Source organism: Peromyscus californicus, unplaced genomic scaffold, assembly GCF_007827085.1.
Source record: "Peromyscus californicus insignis strain IS unplaced genomic scaffold, ASM782708v3 Scaffold_4__1_contigs__length_199733344, whole genome shotgun sequence".
Taxonomy (NCBI): Eukaryota; Metazoa; Chordata; class Mammalia; order Rodentia; family Cricetidae; genus Peromyscus; species Peromyscus californicus.
The window spans coordinates 52,414,569-52,428,781 of NW_026294562.1; the positions used below are offsets into that span (position 1 = coordinate 52,414,569).

A 14,213-nucleotide genomic window follows, 5' to 3' on the forward strand; every position below is an offset into this window, starting at 1 on the left:
TACATCCTCAGCCTCATCCCCAACCCCCTTTTAAGGCCTTGCTCATGCTAAGGTAAGTATTCTCTAGTGAGTTATAGCCATTCTTGATTGCTCAGCAGTGAGGCAGCCAATCTCCCATGAGCATCAAGAAGCAAGGACTTCCTTCTGGTACCTGTGCAGAGATCATGCCTTAAAGCCACCAGCAAAACTAGCAATGCCACTGGGTGGATCATGTCTGACTAGTGAGGGCTATGTGTACAGCCTCCCTTAGCTTCAGCCCCCCACCCCAACACAGAATGCAAAAGCAGGATACCATCAGGGTTAATAAATGGCTTTATTTGCCTTGTACAGCATCAACTTTCTTACATTCTCAATTAGTTTGCCATTAAAGTGCCAGACATTTCCTTTATCATGATGACATTTGTTAAAAGAAATCAGAGTTTTTCCCAGAACATGGCAGTCATGAATGAACACTTTCCTTACCAAGCCCTTCACATTGACCTGGTGGGTTGGACAGTTTGCAAACAGATTCAAACCCCCCTCTCACCTTGAGCACCAAACTAGGCTGGGACTAACACACCTGGGGACTAAAAGTCATGCTACAGATATTTGAGAACCACCACCCAGTGGCTACCACCTCCTCTGAGCCATGTCAGTGTGCTGCTGCTGTTTGTACACATCCAACCTTCAGAGCAATGAAGACCTGCAACCTTTTATCTCACCCTCCCTTACTCACAGAAGCCCCCAAAGTCATTACAATGAAAAAAAAATGGGTTTCCATTACCCAGGTACTAACAATGTTCAGTAAAAATAAGGATGATAAACACAGAAGCTTGCTTAGTAAACATGAGCTCTCAGCGTTCAATGCAAAAAAAGAAAGAAAGAAAAGAAAAGATAAGAAACAAAAACCTGAAATCTTAAGGCAAATACTGTTGACTTTGCACATGGGCCGGATGAATTTAGAGCTCCTTACCTAGCTGCAGAGTCCCAGGGGCCTAGGGGCCCTTGGTTTGTCAGCCCTTGCCACTGATAGAGGCAAGATCTTTGCATTATTGCTGAGGCTGCTGGGGTGTTTCTCTTTGGAGTTTATATACAAACACACCCAACGCTGATGCAGTCTTATATATATATATATATGTACACACAAACAAGGCCCACTACTCTTTCTTTGTGGAAATTGATAGTTCTACCTCAGGAAGCTGGATGCCAACCTTAGTCCCACTGTCGTTACTAGAGGAGGAAGACAGCCGGGACTTCTTTGAGGCCAAGGACACTCCACTCCCCTGTAACTTGACTGCCTCATCATCACTCCCAGTCACCTCATAATGACCTTTGCTCTTTGACCCCAACCCACCAAAGGTACCAAATTTCAGCTTCCCGTGTTTGCCTTTAGCTTCTCCACCTGCAAACTCCAAAGTCCCGGGTGGGGTGGAAGGCGCCGAGAACTCCCTCTCATCACTGAAGGAGTTGGAGCGGTGTCTTGGCTTCTTACTTTTAAAGAGGGAGAATTTGCCTTTTGGTGAAGATGCTTCAGCGTCTGCTTCTCCTTCCAGAGAGCCCAAGCTGGCCTTTGAGCTCTTCAGGTCCCCTTTGGACCCAGAAATGGATGCTTCTGGTGAGCCAGTAACACTGCCTTTCCCTTTAGGTTTGGAAAAATTAAACTTGGGCATTTTGATTTTGGATTTTTTAAGTTTTACTTCAGACTCTTCCCACTCGCCTTCTCCTGCACCAGCCTGCACATTGGCCTCTACTTTAGGGAAATTAACATCCACCCCTACTTCTCTGCCAATGAGCTCACGGCCAGAGAAGGTAAATTTGGGGATCTTCATCTTGGGGAATGTTACTTTTCCAGATCCACTTTCCAAGTGACCTTGAGGCCCAGACACACTCAGCCCAGGACCTTGGAGTCCAATCTGGCCTCCTTTCACACCTTCTTCTATCTTTGGTCCTGAGAAATGAAGGTTCCCAGCAAGTTTAGATGTATCCAAGTTTAGAGAGGAGGAGACTTGGGGTCCCTTCCACTCAGCCCCAGAGCCTTTGACACTCATATGCCCTTCACCCAGGTTGATATCTGGGACACTGACACCCCCTGAAACATCTATACCTCCTTTGACTTTGGGGCCCTTCAAGCTGACACCAAAATCTGACTCAGGAGATGCTGTGTTAAAGGAAGGCCCCTTGACACTGATATCAGGGACAGCCCCATGGAGACCTATTCCTGAACCTTTCAGATCTCCTTTAATTTCAGGACCAGAAACCTGCCCCGTTGGGAGTTTCACATCACACCCAGAAGCCTTAATTCCAGGCATTTGGAGATTTCCTTCTAGGCCTTGAACACTGACACCCGGAAGGTTTCCCCCAACGGTTGGGCCTTTTAATTCACCAGCGGCCCCGAAGCCCCCCTTCACTTTTGGTCCTTCCATGTTGAAGTCCACGCTTGGAGCTGAGATCTGGGGCCCCTTCAGGTTCACATCCATCCCTGGCCCCCTTAGTTCTCCACAAACTTGTGGCCCCTTGATGTTAATGTCCAAGTCGGACCCCGGAGTGGAGATGCCGAACTGAGGCAGCCTCATGTGGGGAAGTTTGACACCACCTTCTGAGGCCTCCAAGCTGAGATCAGGAGCACCCACAGATATTTTAGGGCACTTGATGTCCCCAGACATAGCCAGATCTCCCTGTAGGCCTGGTCCCTTCAGTGTCACATCTGGTGCCCCCACATTGAGTGCTGTGGTGGCATCAACCCCTGACACTTTCACACCATCTCCTCCGATCTGTACTTTTCCACCAATACCTTTGAGGTCAAAACCTGGGGCATGCAGCTTCATGCTGGGACTGGATGCATCCAGATCTCCCTTCAAACTTGGTCCTTTCAAGTTCAGGTCAAGATCAGGCCCAGAAACTTTTGGCATAGAGAGGTCCACCGAAGGCAAGTCCACTCCTGGGCCTTTCAGAGACATATCAGGCCCTTCAAACTTCAAGCCTCCTTCAAGAGAGGGCATCTGGGCACAGATCTCAGTGCCTCCACCTTCCATTTTCACACCAGGGGCACTGATCTTGGGCAGTGAAAACTTAGGGAACTTGATTTTTCCTTCTGGACCTTGAAAATCTACGTCAGGTCCTTCCAGTCCCACACTGGGAGCATCACCCTTTATCTTTGGTCCTTTCAACTTAACATTCACATCAGGTATGGAGACTTGAGGAGCAGAAACACTGAACGAGGGTGCTTTGATTTTGGCGTCAGAGCCTTCAATATTGATGTCAGGTGTGTCCAAGTTTGCCTGAACCTTAGGACCTTTCAAGTTGCCCTCTATCTTTGGCCCTGAGACATCCACACCTGGCACCTTGAACTTGGGAGCCTTCACATGGATATCGGGAGCTTCCACATTAATCCCTGGTGAAGAAATATCCAGATCAGGTACCTTGATTTCACCCTCAAGCTTGGGGCTAGGTAGGGAAGCCTCTGCTTTAAATTTAGGTGACTTAATGTCAAATTCTACATCTGGGAAGTACATTTTCCCAAACATGGTTTTTTTGACTTTGGGAGACTTTACATCAACTTTGAGTGCAGCATCAGGCCCGGTAACACCGACATCCACATCTGGAGTCTTGAGACTGGCGTCAATCTCGCCTCCAGGAACGTTCAAATCAAATCCCTGCTTTTTGGCTTTAACTTTAGGACCACTCATGTGAATTTTAGGCATTTTAAACTTGCTTTTCTTGCCTTTTCCACCAATGCTTACTTCAGGAGTCTCAACACTCAGCTCTGCTTCAGGGACAGTCACATCAACTGATGGTGTCTTGATGTCAGCTTTAGGGCTTTTGGCACCAAATCCAAACTTGGGTTTCTTAAACTTTGGAATTTTAACATCTGGCCCCTCGATATTAATATCTGGGCTCTCCATGTGGACATCTAGGCTTGGAGTTTCTAAATCAACTTTGGGCCCCTTGAGGTCCACTTCACCACCTCCTAACTTAGGCCCAGAAACTCCAATTTTTGGTGTCTTCAGGTGCAAATTAACATCAGGTCCAGTTACTTTAGGAGCAGATACATCCAATGATGGCATCTTCAAGGTAGGGCCACTAAGTTTAGCATCAGGGCCTTCAAAATCTAGACCTGGACCTTTCAGGTCTACTTCAGGACCTTTGAGACTACCTTCAATCTTAGGAATGGACACGTCAAAGTCTCCTTTTACTTTGGGTCCTTTTAACTCCAGATCTACATCAGGCATAGAGATCTTTGGAGCCTTGATGTTAATCTCAGGCATCTTGAACTTGGGGCCCTTCAGTTTTGCATCTGGACCTTCAATATTCACATCTGGAACATCAATGTCCACCTTGGGTCCTGAGACATCAATGTCAGCCTTCGGCAGGCTCACATCCACTTCAGGGCCCTCTCCTTTGAAGCCAGGCATGCTGAACTTGGGCATTTTCACCTTGGGCATCTTCAGGTGCCAGTCTGGACCATGAACATCCACATCTGGAACATCAATGTCCACTTTGGGGCCTCTGATGTCAACTTCAGGAACTTTAATCTCACCTTCCACTTTGGGCAGAGACACATCCATGTCACCCTTCACTTTGGGACCTTTCAGGTTGAGATCAATGTCTGGCATGGAGATCTTGGGGGCCTTAATGTTCATCTCAGGCATCTTGAACTTAGGACCTTTCAACTTTCCTTCTGGTCCTTCAATGTTTACATCAGGGCCTTCAATGTCCACCTTGGGTCCTGAGACATCAATGTCAGCCTTGGGCAGGCTCACATCCACTTCTGGGCCCTCTCCTTTGAAGCCAGGCATGCTGAACTTGGGCATTTTCACCTTGGGCATCTTCAGGTGCCAGTCTGGACCATGAACATCCACATCTGGAACATCAATGTTCACTTTGGGGCCTTTGATGTCAACTTCAGGACCTTTGAGGTCTCCTTCCACTTTGGGCAGAGACACATCCACATCACCCTTCACCTTTGGCCCTTTCAGGTTCAGGTCAACTTCTGGCATTGAGATCTTGGGTGCCTTGAGGTGAAGATCAGGCATTTTAAACTTGGGGCCCTTCAGTTTCCCTTCTGGGCCATGAATGTCAATGTCAGGAGTGTCAATGTCCAGTTGAGGGCCTTTGACATCCACTTTGGGACCTTTCAAATCCCCTTCTGGTTTAGGAACTGAAATGTCCAAATCTCCCTTTATCTTAGGTCCTTTCATGTTCAAATCAATGTCACTCATTGAAATTTGTGGGGTTTTGAAATGGACATCTGGCATTTTAAATTTGGGGCCTTTGAGTTTTCCTTCAGGACCCTCAATGTCTATCTCTGGCCCTTTGAGATCACCTTCCAACTTAGGCAATGCAAGGTCCACATCTCCTTTTCCCTTGGGTCCTTTAAGGTTTAAGTCAAAGTCAGGCATGGAAATCTTGGGAGCTTTAATATGCATGTCTGGCATTTTAAATTTGGGTCCCTTTAATTTTCCTTCTGGACCTTCAATATTGACATCAGGAGTGTCAATATCCACACTGGGGCCCTTGATATCAATTCCAGGGCCCTTTAGTTCACCTTCCATTTTAGGCAAGGACACATCCACATCTCCCTTCACTTTGGGACCTTTCAGATGCAAATCAAAGTCAGGCATGGAGATCTTGGGGGCTTTGATGTTCATCTCAGGCATCTTGAACTTGGGGCCCTTCAGTTTTGCATCTGGACCTTCAATATTCACATCTGGAACATCAATATCCACCTTGGGTCCTGAGACATCAATGTCAGCCTTCGGCAGGCTCACATCCACTTCAGGGCCCTCTCCTTTGAAGCCAGGCATGCTGAACTTGGGCATTTTCACCTTGGGCATCTTCAGGTGCCAGTCTGGACCATGAACATCCACATCTGGAGCATTAATGTCCACTTTGGGGCCTTTGATGTCAACTTCAGGAACTTTAATCTCACCTTCCACTTTGGGCAGAGACACGTCCACATCACCCTTCACTTTGGGACCTTTCAGGTTTAAGTCAATATCAGGCATGGAGATCTTGGGTGCCTTGAGGTGAAGATCAGGCATTTTAAACTTGGGGCCCTTCAGTTTCCCTTCTGGGCCATGAATGTCAATGTCAGGAGTGTCAATGTCCACCTTGGGTCCTGAGACATCAATGTCAGCCTTGGGCAGGTTCACATCCACTTCTGGGCCCTCTCCTTTGAAGCCAGGCATGCTGAACTTGGGCATTTTCACCTTGGGCATCTTCAGGTGCCAGTCTGGACCATGAACATCCACATCTGGAACATCAATGTCCACTTTGGGGCCTTTAATGTCAACCTCTGGACCCTGGAGGTCACCTTCCACTTTGGGCAAGGACACATCCACATCTCCCTTTAGTTTGGGACCCTTAAGGTGCAAATCAGGCATGGAAATCTTGGGGGCTTTGATGTTCATTTCGGGCATCTTGAATTTAGGACCCTTCAGTTTTGCATCTGGACCTTCAATATTCACATCTGGAACATCAATGTCCACCTTAGGTCCTGAGACATCAATGTCAGCCTTCGGCAGGCTCACATCCACTTCAGGGCCCTCTCCTTTGAAGCCAGGCATGCTGAACTTGGGCATTTTCACCTTGGGCATCTTCAGGTGCCAGTCTGGACCATGAACATCCACATCTGGAACATCAATGTCCACTTTGGGGCCTTTGATGTCAACTTCAGGAACTTTAATCTCACCTTCCACTTTAGGCAGAGACACATCCATGTCACCCTTCACTTTGGGACCTTTCAGATTGAGATCAATATCAGGCATGGAGATCTTGGGGGCTTTGATGTTCATCTCAGGCATCTTGAACTTAGGACCTTTCAACTTTCCTTCTGGTCCTTCAATGTTTACATCAGGGCCTTCAATGTCCACCTTGGGTCCTGAGACATCAATGTCAGCCTTGGGCAGGCTCACATCCACTTCTGGGCCCTCTCCTTTGAAGCCAGGCATGCTGAACTTGGGCATTTTCATCTTGGGCATTTTCAGATGCCAGTCTGGGCCCTGAACATCCACATCTGGAGCACTAATGTCCACTTTGGGGCCTTTGATGTCAACCTCTGGGCCCTTGAGGTCACCTTCCACTTTGGGCAAGGACACATCCACATCTCCCTTTAGTTTGGGACCCTTAAGATGCAAATCAGGCATGGAGATCTTGGGGGCTTTGATGTTCATTTCAGGCATCTTGAACTTGGGGCCCTTCAGTTTTGCATCTGGACCTTCAATATTCACATCTGGAACATCAATGTCCACCTTGGGTCCTGAGACATCAATGTCAGCCTTTGCCAGGTTCACATCCACTTCTGGGCCCTCTCCTTTGAAGCCAGGCATGCTGAACTTGGGCATTTTTATTTTGGGCATCTTCAGGTGCCAGTCTGGACCATGAACATCCACATCTGGAACATCAATGTCCACTTTGGGGCCTTTGATGTCAACTTCAGGAACTTTAATCTCACCTTCCACTTTGGGCAGAGACACGTCCACATCACCCTTCACTTTGGGACCTTTCAGGTTGAGATCAATGTCTGGCATGGAGATCTTGGGGGCTTTGATGTTCATCTCGGGCATCTTAAACTTGGGACCCTTCAGTTTGCCCTCTGGACCTTCAATGCTAACATCAGGAATGTCAATGTCCACTTTAGGGCCTGTAATATCCACCTCTGGTGCCTTGAGGTCACCTTCCACTTTGGGCAAGGACACATCCACATCTCCCTTCAGTTTAGGACCTTTCAGATTCAGATCAAAGTCAGGCATGGAGATCTTGGGGGCTTTGATGTTCATCTCAGGCATCTTGAACTTGGGGCCCTTCAGTTTTGCATCTGGACCTTCAATATTCACATCTGGAACATCAATGTCCACCTTGGGTCCTGAGACATCAATGTCAGCCTTAGGCAGGCTCACATCCACTTCAGGGCCCTCTCCTTTGAAGCCAGGCATGCTGAACTTGGGCATTTTCACCTTGGGCATCTTCAAGTGCCAGTCTGGACCCTGAACATCCACATCTGGAGCATTAATGTCCACTTTGGGGCCTTTGATGTCAACCTTTGGCCCTTTAAGATCCCCTTCAAGTTTGGGAAGAGAAACATCCACATCTCCCTTTACTTTGGGACCTTTCAGGTTTAAGTCAATGTCAGGCATGGAAATCTTGGGGGTTTTGATGTTCATTTCAGGCATCTTAAATTTGGGGCCTTTTAAGCTTCCCTCTGGACATTCCACATTGAGTTCTGGGCCCTCAATATTCACACTTGGACCTTCTATATTGATGTCTCCTTTTGGTAAATCCATAGCCACATCAGGCCCTTCTGCTTTGGAACCAGACACACTGAATTTGGGCATTTTCATCTTGGGCATCTTCAGATTCCATTCTGGACCATGAACATCCACATCAGGTGCATTAAGATGAACTTCTGGTGCTTTAATATCCACGTTGGGACTCTTAAAGTCTCCTTCTAAATTTGGGCCTGCTACATCTAAGTCTCCTTTAACTTTAGGACCTTTCAAATTTAGCTCCACATCAGGCATAGAAACTTTGGGAGATGAAATACTCAGGAAAGGCATTTTAAACTTGGATCCTTTCACTTTGCCTTGGACTTCAACTTCTGGAGCATTAATATCAACTTTTGGAGCTGTTACATCAACATCTGGCTTTTTAACTTTGACATCCATGTCAGGTGTCTGAACTTTGGACCCAGAAAAATTAAATTTAGGAAGCTTAAAACGAGATTTCTTTGATTTTCCTTCAATATTAACCTTGGGAGCGGAAATGTCCACTTCTGGGCCCTTCACATCCAACTTGGGAGTTTTAATGTCACCCTCCAGTTTGGGTCCAGAGATATCAACATCTCCCTTAAGCTTTGAGCCCTTTAAATTCAAGTCAATTTCAGGCATGGAGATCTTGGGCATGTTTACATGCATGTCAGGCATTTTCAGTTTGTGACCTTTTAATTTGCCCTCAGGACCATGAATGTCCATATCTGGAGCATTTACATTTAATTTTGGACCCTTTATGTCAAGAGAAGGCCCTTTCAAATCACCCTCTACATTTGGAAGTGAAACATCCACATCTCCTTTCACTTTGGGGCCTTTAAGATTAAGGTCCAAATCAGGCATTGAGATCTTAGGAGCCTTGATGTTCATCTCCGGCATCTTGAATTTAGGACCCTTCAGTTTTGCATCTGGACCTTCAATATTCACATCTGGAACATCAATATCCACCTTGGGTCCTGAGACATCAATGTCAGCCTTCGGCAGGCTCACATCCACTTCAGGGCCCTCTCCTTTGAAGCCAGGCATGCTGAACTTGGGCATTTTCACCTTGGGCATCTTCAGGTGCCAGTCTGGACCATGAACATCCACATCTGGAGCATTAATGTCCACTTTGGGGCCTTTGATGTCAACTTCAGGAACTTTAATCTCACCTTCCACTTTAGGCAGAGACACATCCATGTCACCCTTCACTTTGGGACCTTTCAGATTGAGATCAATATCAGGCATGGAGATCTTGGGGGCTTTGATGTTCATCTCAGGCATCTTGAACTTAGGACCTTTCAACTTTCCTTCTGGTCCTTCAATGTTTACATCAGGGCCTTCAATGTCCACCTTGGGTCCTGAGACATCAATGTCAGCCTTGGGCAGGCTCACATCCACTTCTGGGCCCTCTCCTTTGAAGCCAGGCATGCTGAACTTGGGCATTTTCATCTTGGGCATTTTCAGATGCCAGTCTGGGCCCTGAACATCCACATCTGGAGCACTAATGTCCACTTTGGGGCCTTTGATGTCAACCTCTGGGCCCTGGAGGTCACCTTCCACTTTGGGCAAGGACACATCCACATCTCCCTTTAGTTTGGGACCCTTAAGATGCAAATCAGGCATGGAGATCTTGGGGGCTTTGATGTTCATTTCAGGCATCTTGAACTTGGGGCCCTTCAGTTTTGCATCTGGACCTTCAATATTCACATCTGGAACATCAATGTCCACCTTAGGTCCTGAGACATCAATGTCAGCCTTTGCCAGGTTCACATCCACTTCTGGGCCCTCTCCTTTGAAGCCAGGCATGCTGAACTTGGGCATTTTTATTTTGGGCATCTTCAGGTGCCAGTCTGGACCATGAACATCCACATCTGGAACATCAATGTCCACTTTGGGGCCTTTGATGTCAACTTCAGGAACTTTAATCTCACCTTCCACTTTGGGCAGAGACACGTCCAGGTCACCCTTCACTTTGGGACCTTTCAGATTGAGATCAATATCAGGCATGGAGATCTTGGGGGCTTTGATGTTCATCTCAGGCATCTTGAACTTAGGACCTTTCAACTTTCCTTCTGGTCCTTCAATGTTTACATCAGGGCCTTCAATGTCCACCTTGGGTCCTGAGACATCAATGTCAGCCTTGGGCAGGTTCACATCCACTTCTGGGCCCTCTCCTTTGAAGCCAGGCATGCTGAACTTGGGCATTTTCATCTTGGGCATTTTCAGATGCCAGTCTGGCCCCTGAACATCCACATCTGGAGCACTAATGTCCACTTTGGGGCCTTTGATGTCAACCTCTGGGCCCTTGAGGTCACCTTCCACTTTGGGCAAGGACACATCCACATCTCCCTTTAGTTTGGGACCCTTAAGATGCAAATCAGGCATGGAGATCTTGGGGGCTTTGATGTTCATTTCAGGCATCTTGAACTTAGGACCTTTCAATTTTCCTTCTGGTCCTTCAATCTCAATGTCTGGCCCACTCAGGTCCACATTTGGCCCTTTGAGATCTCCTTCCAATTTGGGAACATCTACATCAACTTCTCCCTTTATCTTTGGACTCTTTAAGTGTAGGTCAATGTCTGGCATGGAGATTTTGGGAGTTTTAAAGTGCATGTCTGGCATCTTGAATTTAGGACTTTTCCATTTACCTTCTGGGCCTTCCACAGCTACTTCTGGCATGTCAGCATCCAATTTGGGGCCCTTGACATCCAGTTCTGGACCCTGTAGTTCTCCCTCAATCTTTGGGACTGAAACATCAATATCTCCTTTGATTTTAGGACCCCTTAAGTTGAAATCAACATCAGGCATGGAGATCTTAGGGGCCTTGAAATGCATGTCAGGCATCTTAAACTTGGGACCCTTCAACTTCCCTTCTGGTCCTTCAATGCTCACATCAGGGACATCAACATCCACTTTGGGTCCTGAGACATCAATGTCAGCCTTCGGCAGGTTCACATCCACTTCTGGGCCTTCTCCTTTGAAGCCAGGCATGCTGAACTTGGGCATTTTCATCTTGGGCATCTTCAGATGCCAGTCTGGCCCATGAACATCCACATCTGGGGCATTAATGTCCACATTAGGCCCTTTGATGTCCACATCTGGCACTTTCATTTCACCTTCTAACTTGGGCACTGTCACATCCATATCCCCCTTGACTTTGGGGCCTTTCAAATGTAAGTCCACATCAGGCATGGAAATCTTTGGGGCCTTGAAGTGCATGTCAGGCATCTTAAACTTGGGGCCTTTCAACTTTGCATCAGGACATTCCAGGTCAACATCAGGCATTTCCACATCCACACTGGGGCCTTTTAATTCTCCCTCTAGCTTGGGCACTGTCACATCCATATCCCCCTTAACTTTGGGGCCTTTCAAGTGTAAGTCCACATCAGGCATGGAAATCTTTGGGGCCTTGAAGTGCATGTCAGGCATCTTAAACTTGGGACCTTTCAACTTTGCATCAGGACATTCCAGGTCAACATCAGGCATTTCCACATCCACACTGGGGCCTTTTAATTCTCCCTCTAGCTTGGGCATTGTCACATCCATATCCCCCTTGACTTTAGGGCCTTTCAAGTGTAAGTCCACATCAGGCATGGAGATCTTAGGAGCCTTGAAATGCATGTCAGGCATCTTAAACTTGGGACCCTTCAGCTTCCCTTCTGGCCCCTCAATGCTCACATCTGGGGCTTCAATGTCAACTTTTGGTCCTGAGACATCAATGTCAGCCTTGGGCAGGCTCACATCCACTTCAGGGCCCTCTGCTTTGAACCCGGGCATGCTGAACTTGGGCATTTTCATCTTGGGCATCTTCAGATGCCAGTCTGGCCCATGAACATCCACATCTGGGGCATTAATGTCCACATTAGGCCCTTTGATGTCCACATCTGGCACTTTCATTTCACCTTCTAACTTGGGCACTGTCACATCCATATCCCCCTTGACTTTGGGGCCTTTCAAATGTAAGTCCACATCAGGCATGGAAATCTTTGGGGCCTTGAAGTGCATGTCAGGCATCTTAAACTTGGGGCCTTTCAACTTTGCATCAGGACATTCCAGGTCAACATCAGGCATTTCCACATCCACACTGGGGCCTTTTAATTCTCCCTCTAGCTTGGGCACTGTCACATCCATATCCCCCTTGACTTTGGGGCCTTTCAAATGTAAGTCCACATCAGGCATGGAAATCTTTGGGGCCTTGAAGTGCATGTCAGGCATCTTAAACTTGGGACCTTTCAACTTTGCATCAGGACATTCCAGGTCAACATCAGGCACTTTCACATCCATACTAGGGCCTTTGACATCAATTTGAGGACCTCTGAGATCAGCTCCCATTTCTGGCACAGAAGCATCTATCTCTCCTTTCAGTTTGGGCCCCTTCAAATTCAAGTCCACATCTGGCATGGAGATCTTGGGAGTCTTGATATTCAACTTGGGCATCTTAAATTTGGAGCCTTTCAGTTTTCCTTCTGGTCCTTCAATATCTAAGTCAGGAGTATCAATGTCCACCTTAGGCCCTGAGACATCAATGTCAGCCTTTGGTAGATTCACGTCTACATCTGGACCCTCTCCTTTGAAGCCAGGCATGTTGAACTTGGGCATTTTCACCTTGGGCATCTTCAGGTGCCAGTCTGGCCCATGAACATCCACATCTGGGGCATTAATGTCCACTTTGGGGCCCTTGATATCCACATCTGGAACTTTCATTTCACCTTCTACCTTAGGTACAGTCACATCCATATCCCCCTTGACTTTGGGGCCTTTCAAGTGTAAGTCCACATCAGGCATGGAGATCTTAGGGGCCTTGAAGTGCATGTCAGGCATCTTAAACTTGGGGCCCTTCAGCTTCCCTTCTGGACATTCAATATCAATATCACCAACATCCACATCCATCTTAGGGACTTTAACATCAACTTCAGGACCTTTCAAATCTCCTTCTACTTTCGGAAGAGAAACATCTACATCACTTTTCAGTTTAGGTCCTTTCAGATTAAGCCCAACATCAGGCATAGAGATTTTGTGTGTCTGTATATTCATGCTCGGCATCTTGAACTTGGGACCCTTCAGTTTCCCTTCTGGAGCTTCAATATTCACATCTGGAACATCAATGTCCACTTTGGGTCCTGAGACATCAATGTTGGCCTTCTGAAGATTCACATCTACTTCAGGGCCCTCTCCTTTGAAGCCAGGCATGCTGAACTTGGGCATTTTCACCTTGGGCATCTTCAGGTGCCAGTCTGGACCATGAACTTCCACATCCGGTGCATCTACTTTGGGGCCTTTGACGTCAACAGCAGGAGCTTTTATTTCTCCTCCCACGTTTGGAACTGAGACATCATAGTCTCCTTTCACTTTAGGGCCTTTCAAATTCAAGCTAACATCTGGCATGGATATCTTCTGAGGCTTTATATTCATTTCTGGCATCTTAAATTTTGGTCCTTTCAGTTTTGCATCTGGGCCTTCAATATTTACATCTGGAACATCAATGTCTACCTTGGGTCCTGAAACATCAATGTTGGCCTTAGGGATGTCCACCTCTGGGCCTTCTCCTTTGAAGCCAGGCATACTGAACTTGGGCATTTTCATTTTAGGCATCTTAAGGTGCCAGTCTGGGCCATGAACTTCAACATCTGGAGCATCAATGCCAACTTTGGGCCCTTTAATGTCCACATCTGGCACTTTTATTTCACCCTCTACCTCAGGCAATGATACATCCATATCTGCTTTTCCTTTGGGCCCCTTAATATTCAAGTCCACATCAGGCATGGAGATCTTAGGAGCCTTGAAATGCATGTCAGGCATCTTAAACTTGGGACCCTTCAGCTTCCCTTCTGGCCCCTCAATGCTCACATCTGGGGCATCAATGTCAACTTTCGGTCCTGAGACATCAATGTCAGCCTTGGGCAGGCTCACATCCACTTCAGGGCCCTCTGCTTTGAACCCGGGCATGCTGAACTTGGGCATTTTCATCTTGGGCATCTTCAGGTGCCA

General features: G+C 47.1%; 1 protein-coding gene across 1 annotated transcript in view; it reads right to left on the bottom strand.

Moving 5' to 3' along the window:
- Positions 1–294: 294 nt before the first annotated feature.
- Positions 295–14,213, bottom strand: part of Ahnak (AHNAK nucleoprotein) — a 29,068-nt gene continuing 15,149 nt past the window's right edge. Inside the window, 1 exon segment of the mRNA XM_052761087.1 lies at positions 295–14,213. Within this exon segment, the coding sequence (XP_052617047.1) occupies positions 1,137–14,213 (13,077 nt within the window). The 3' untranslated portion in view covers positions 295–1,136.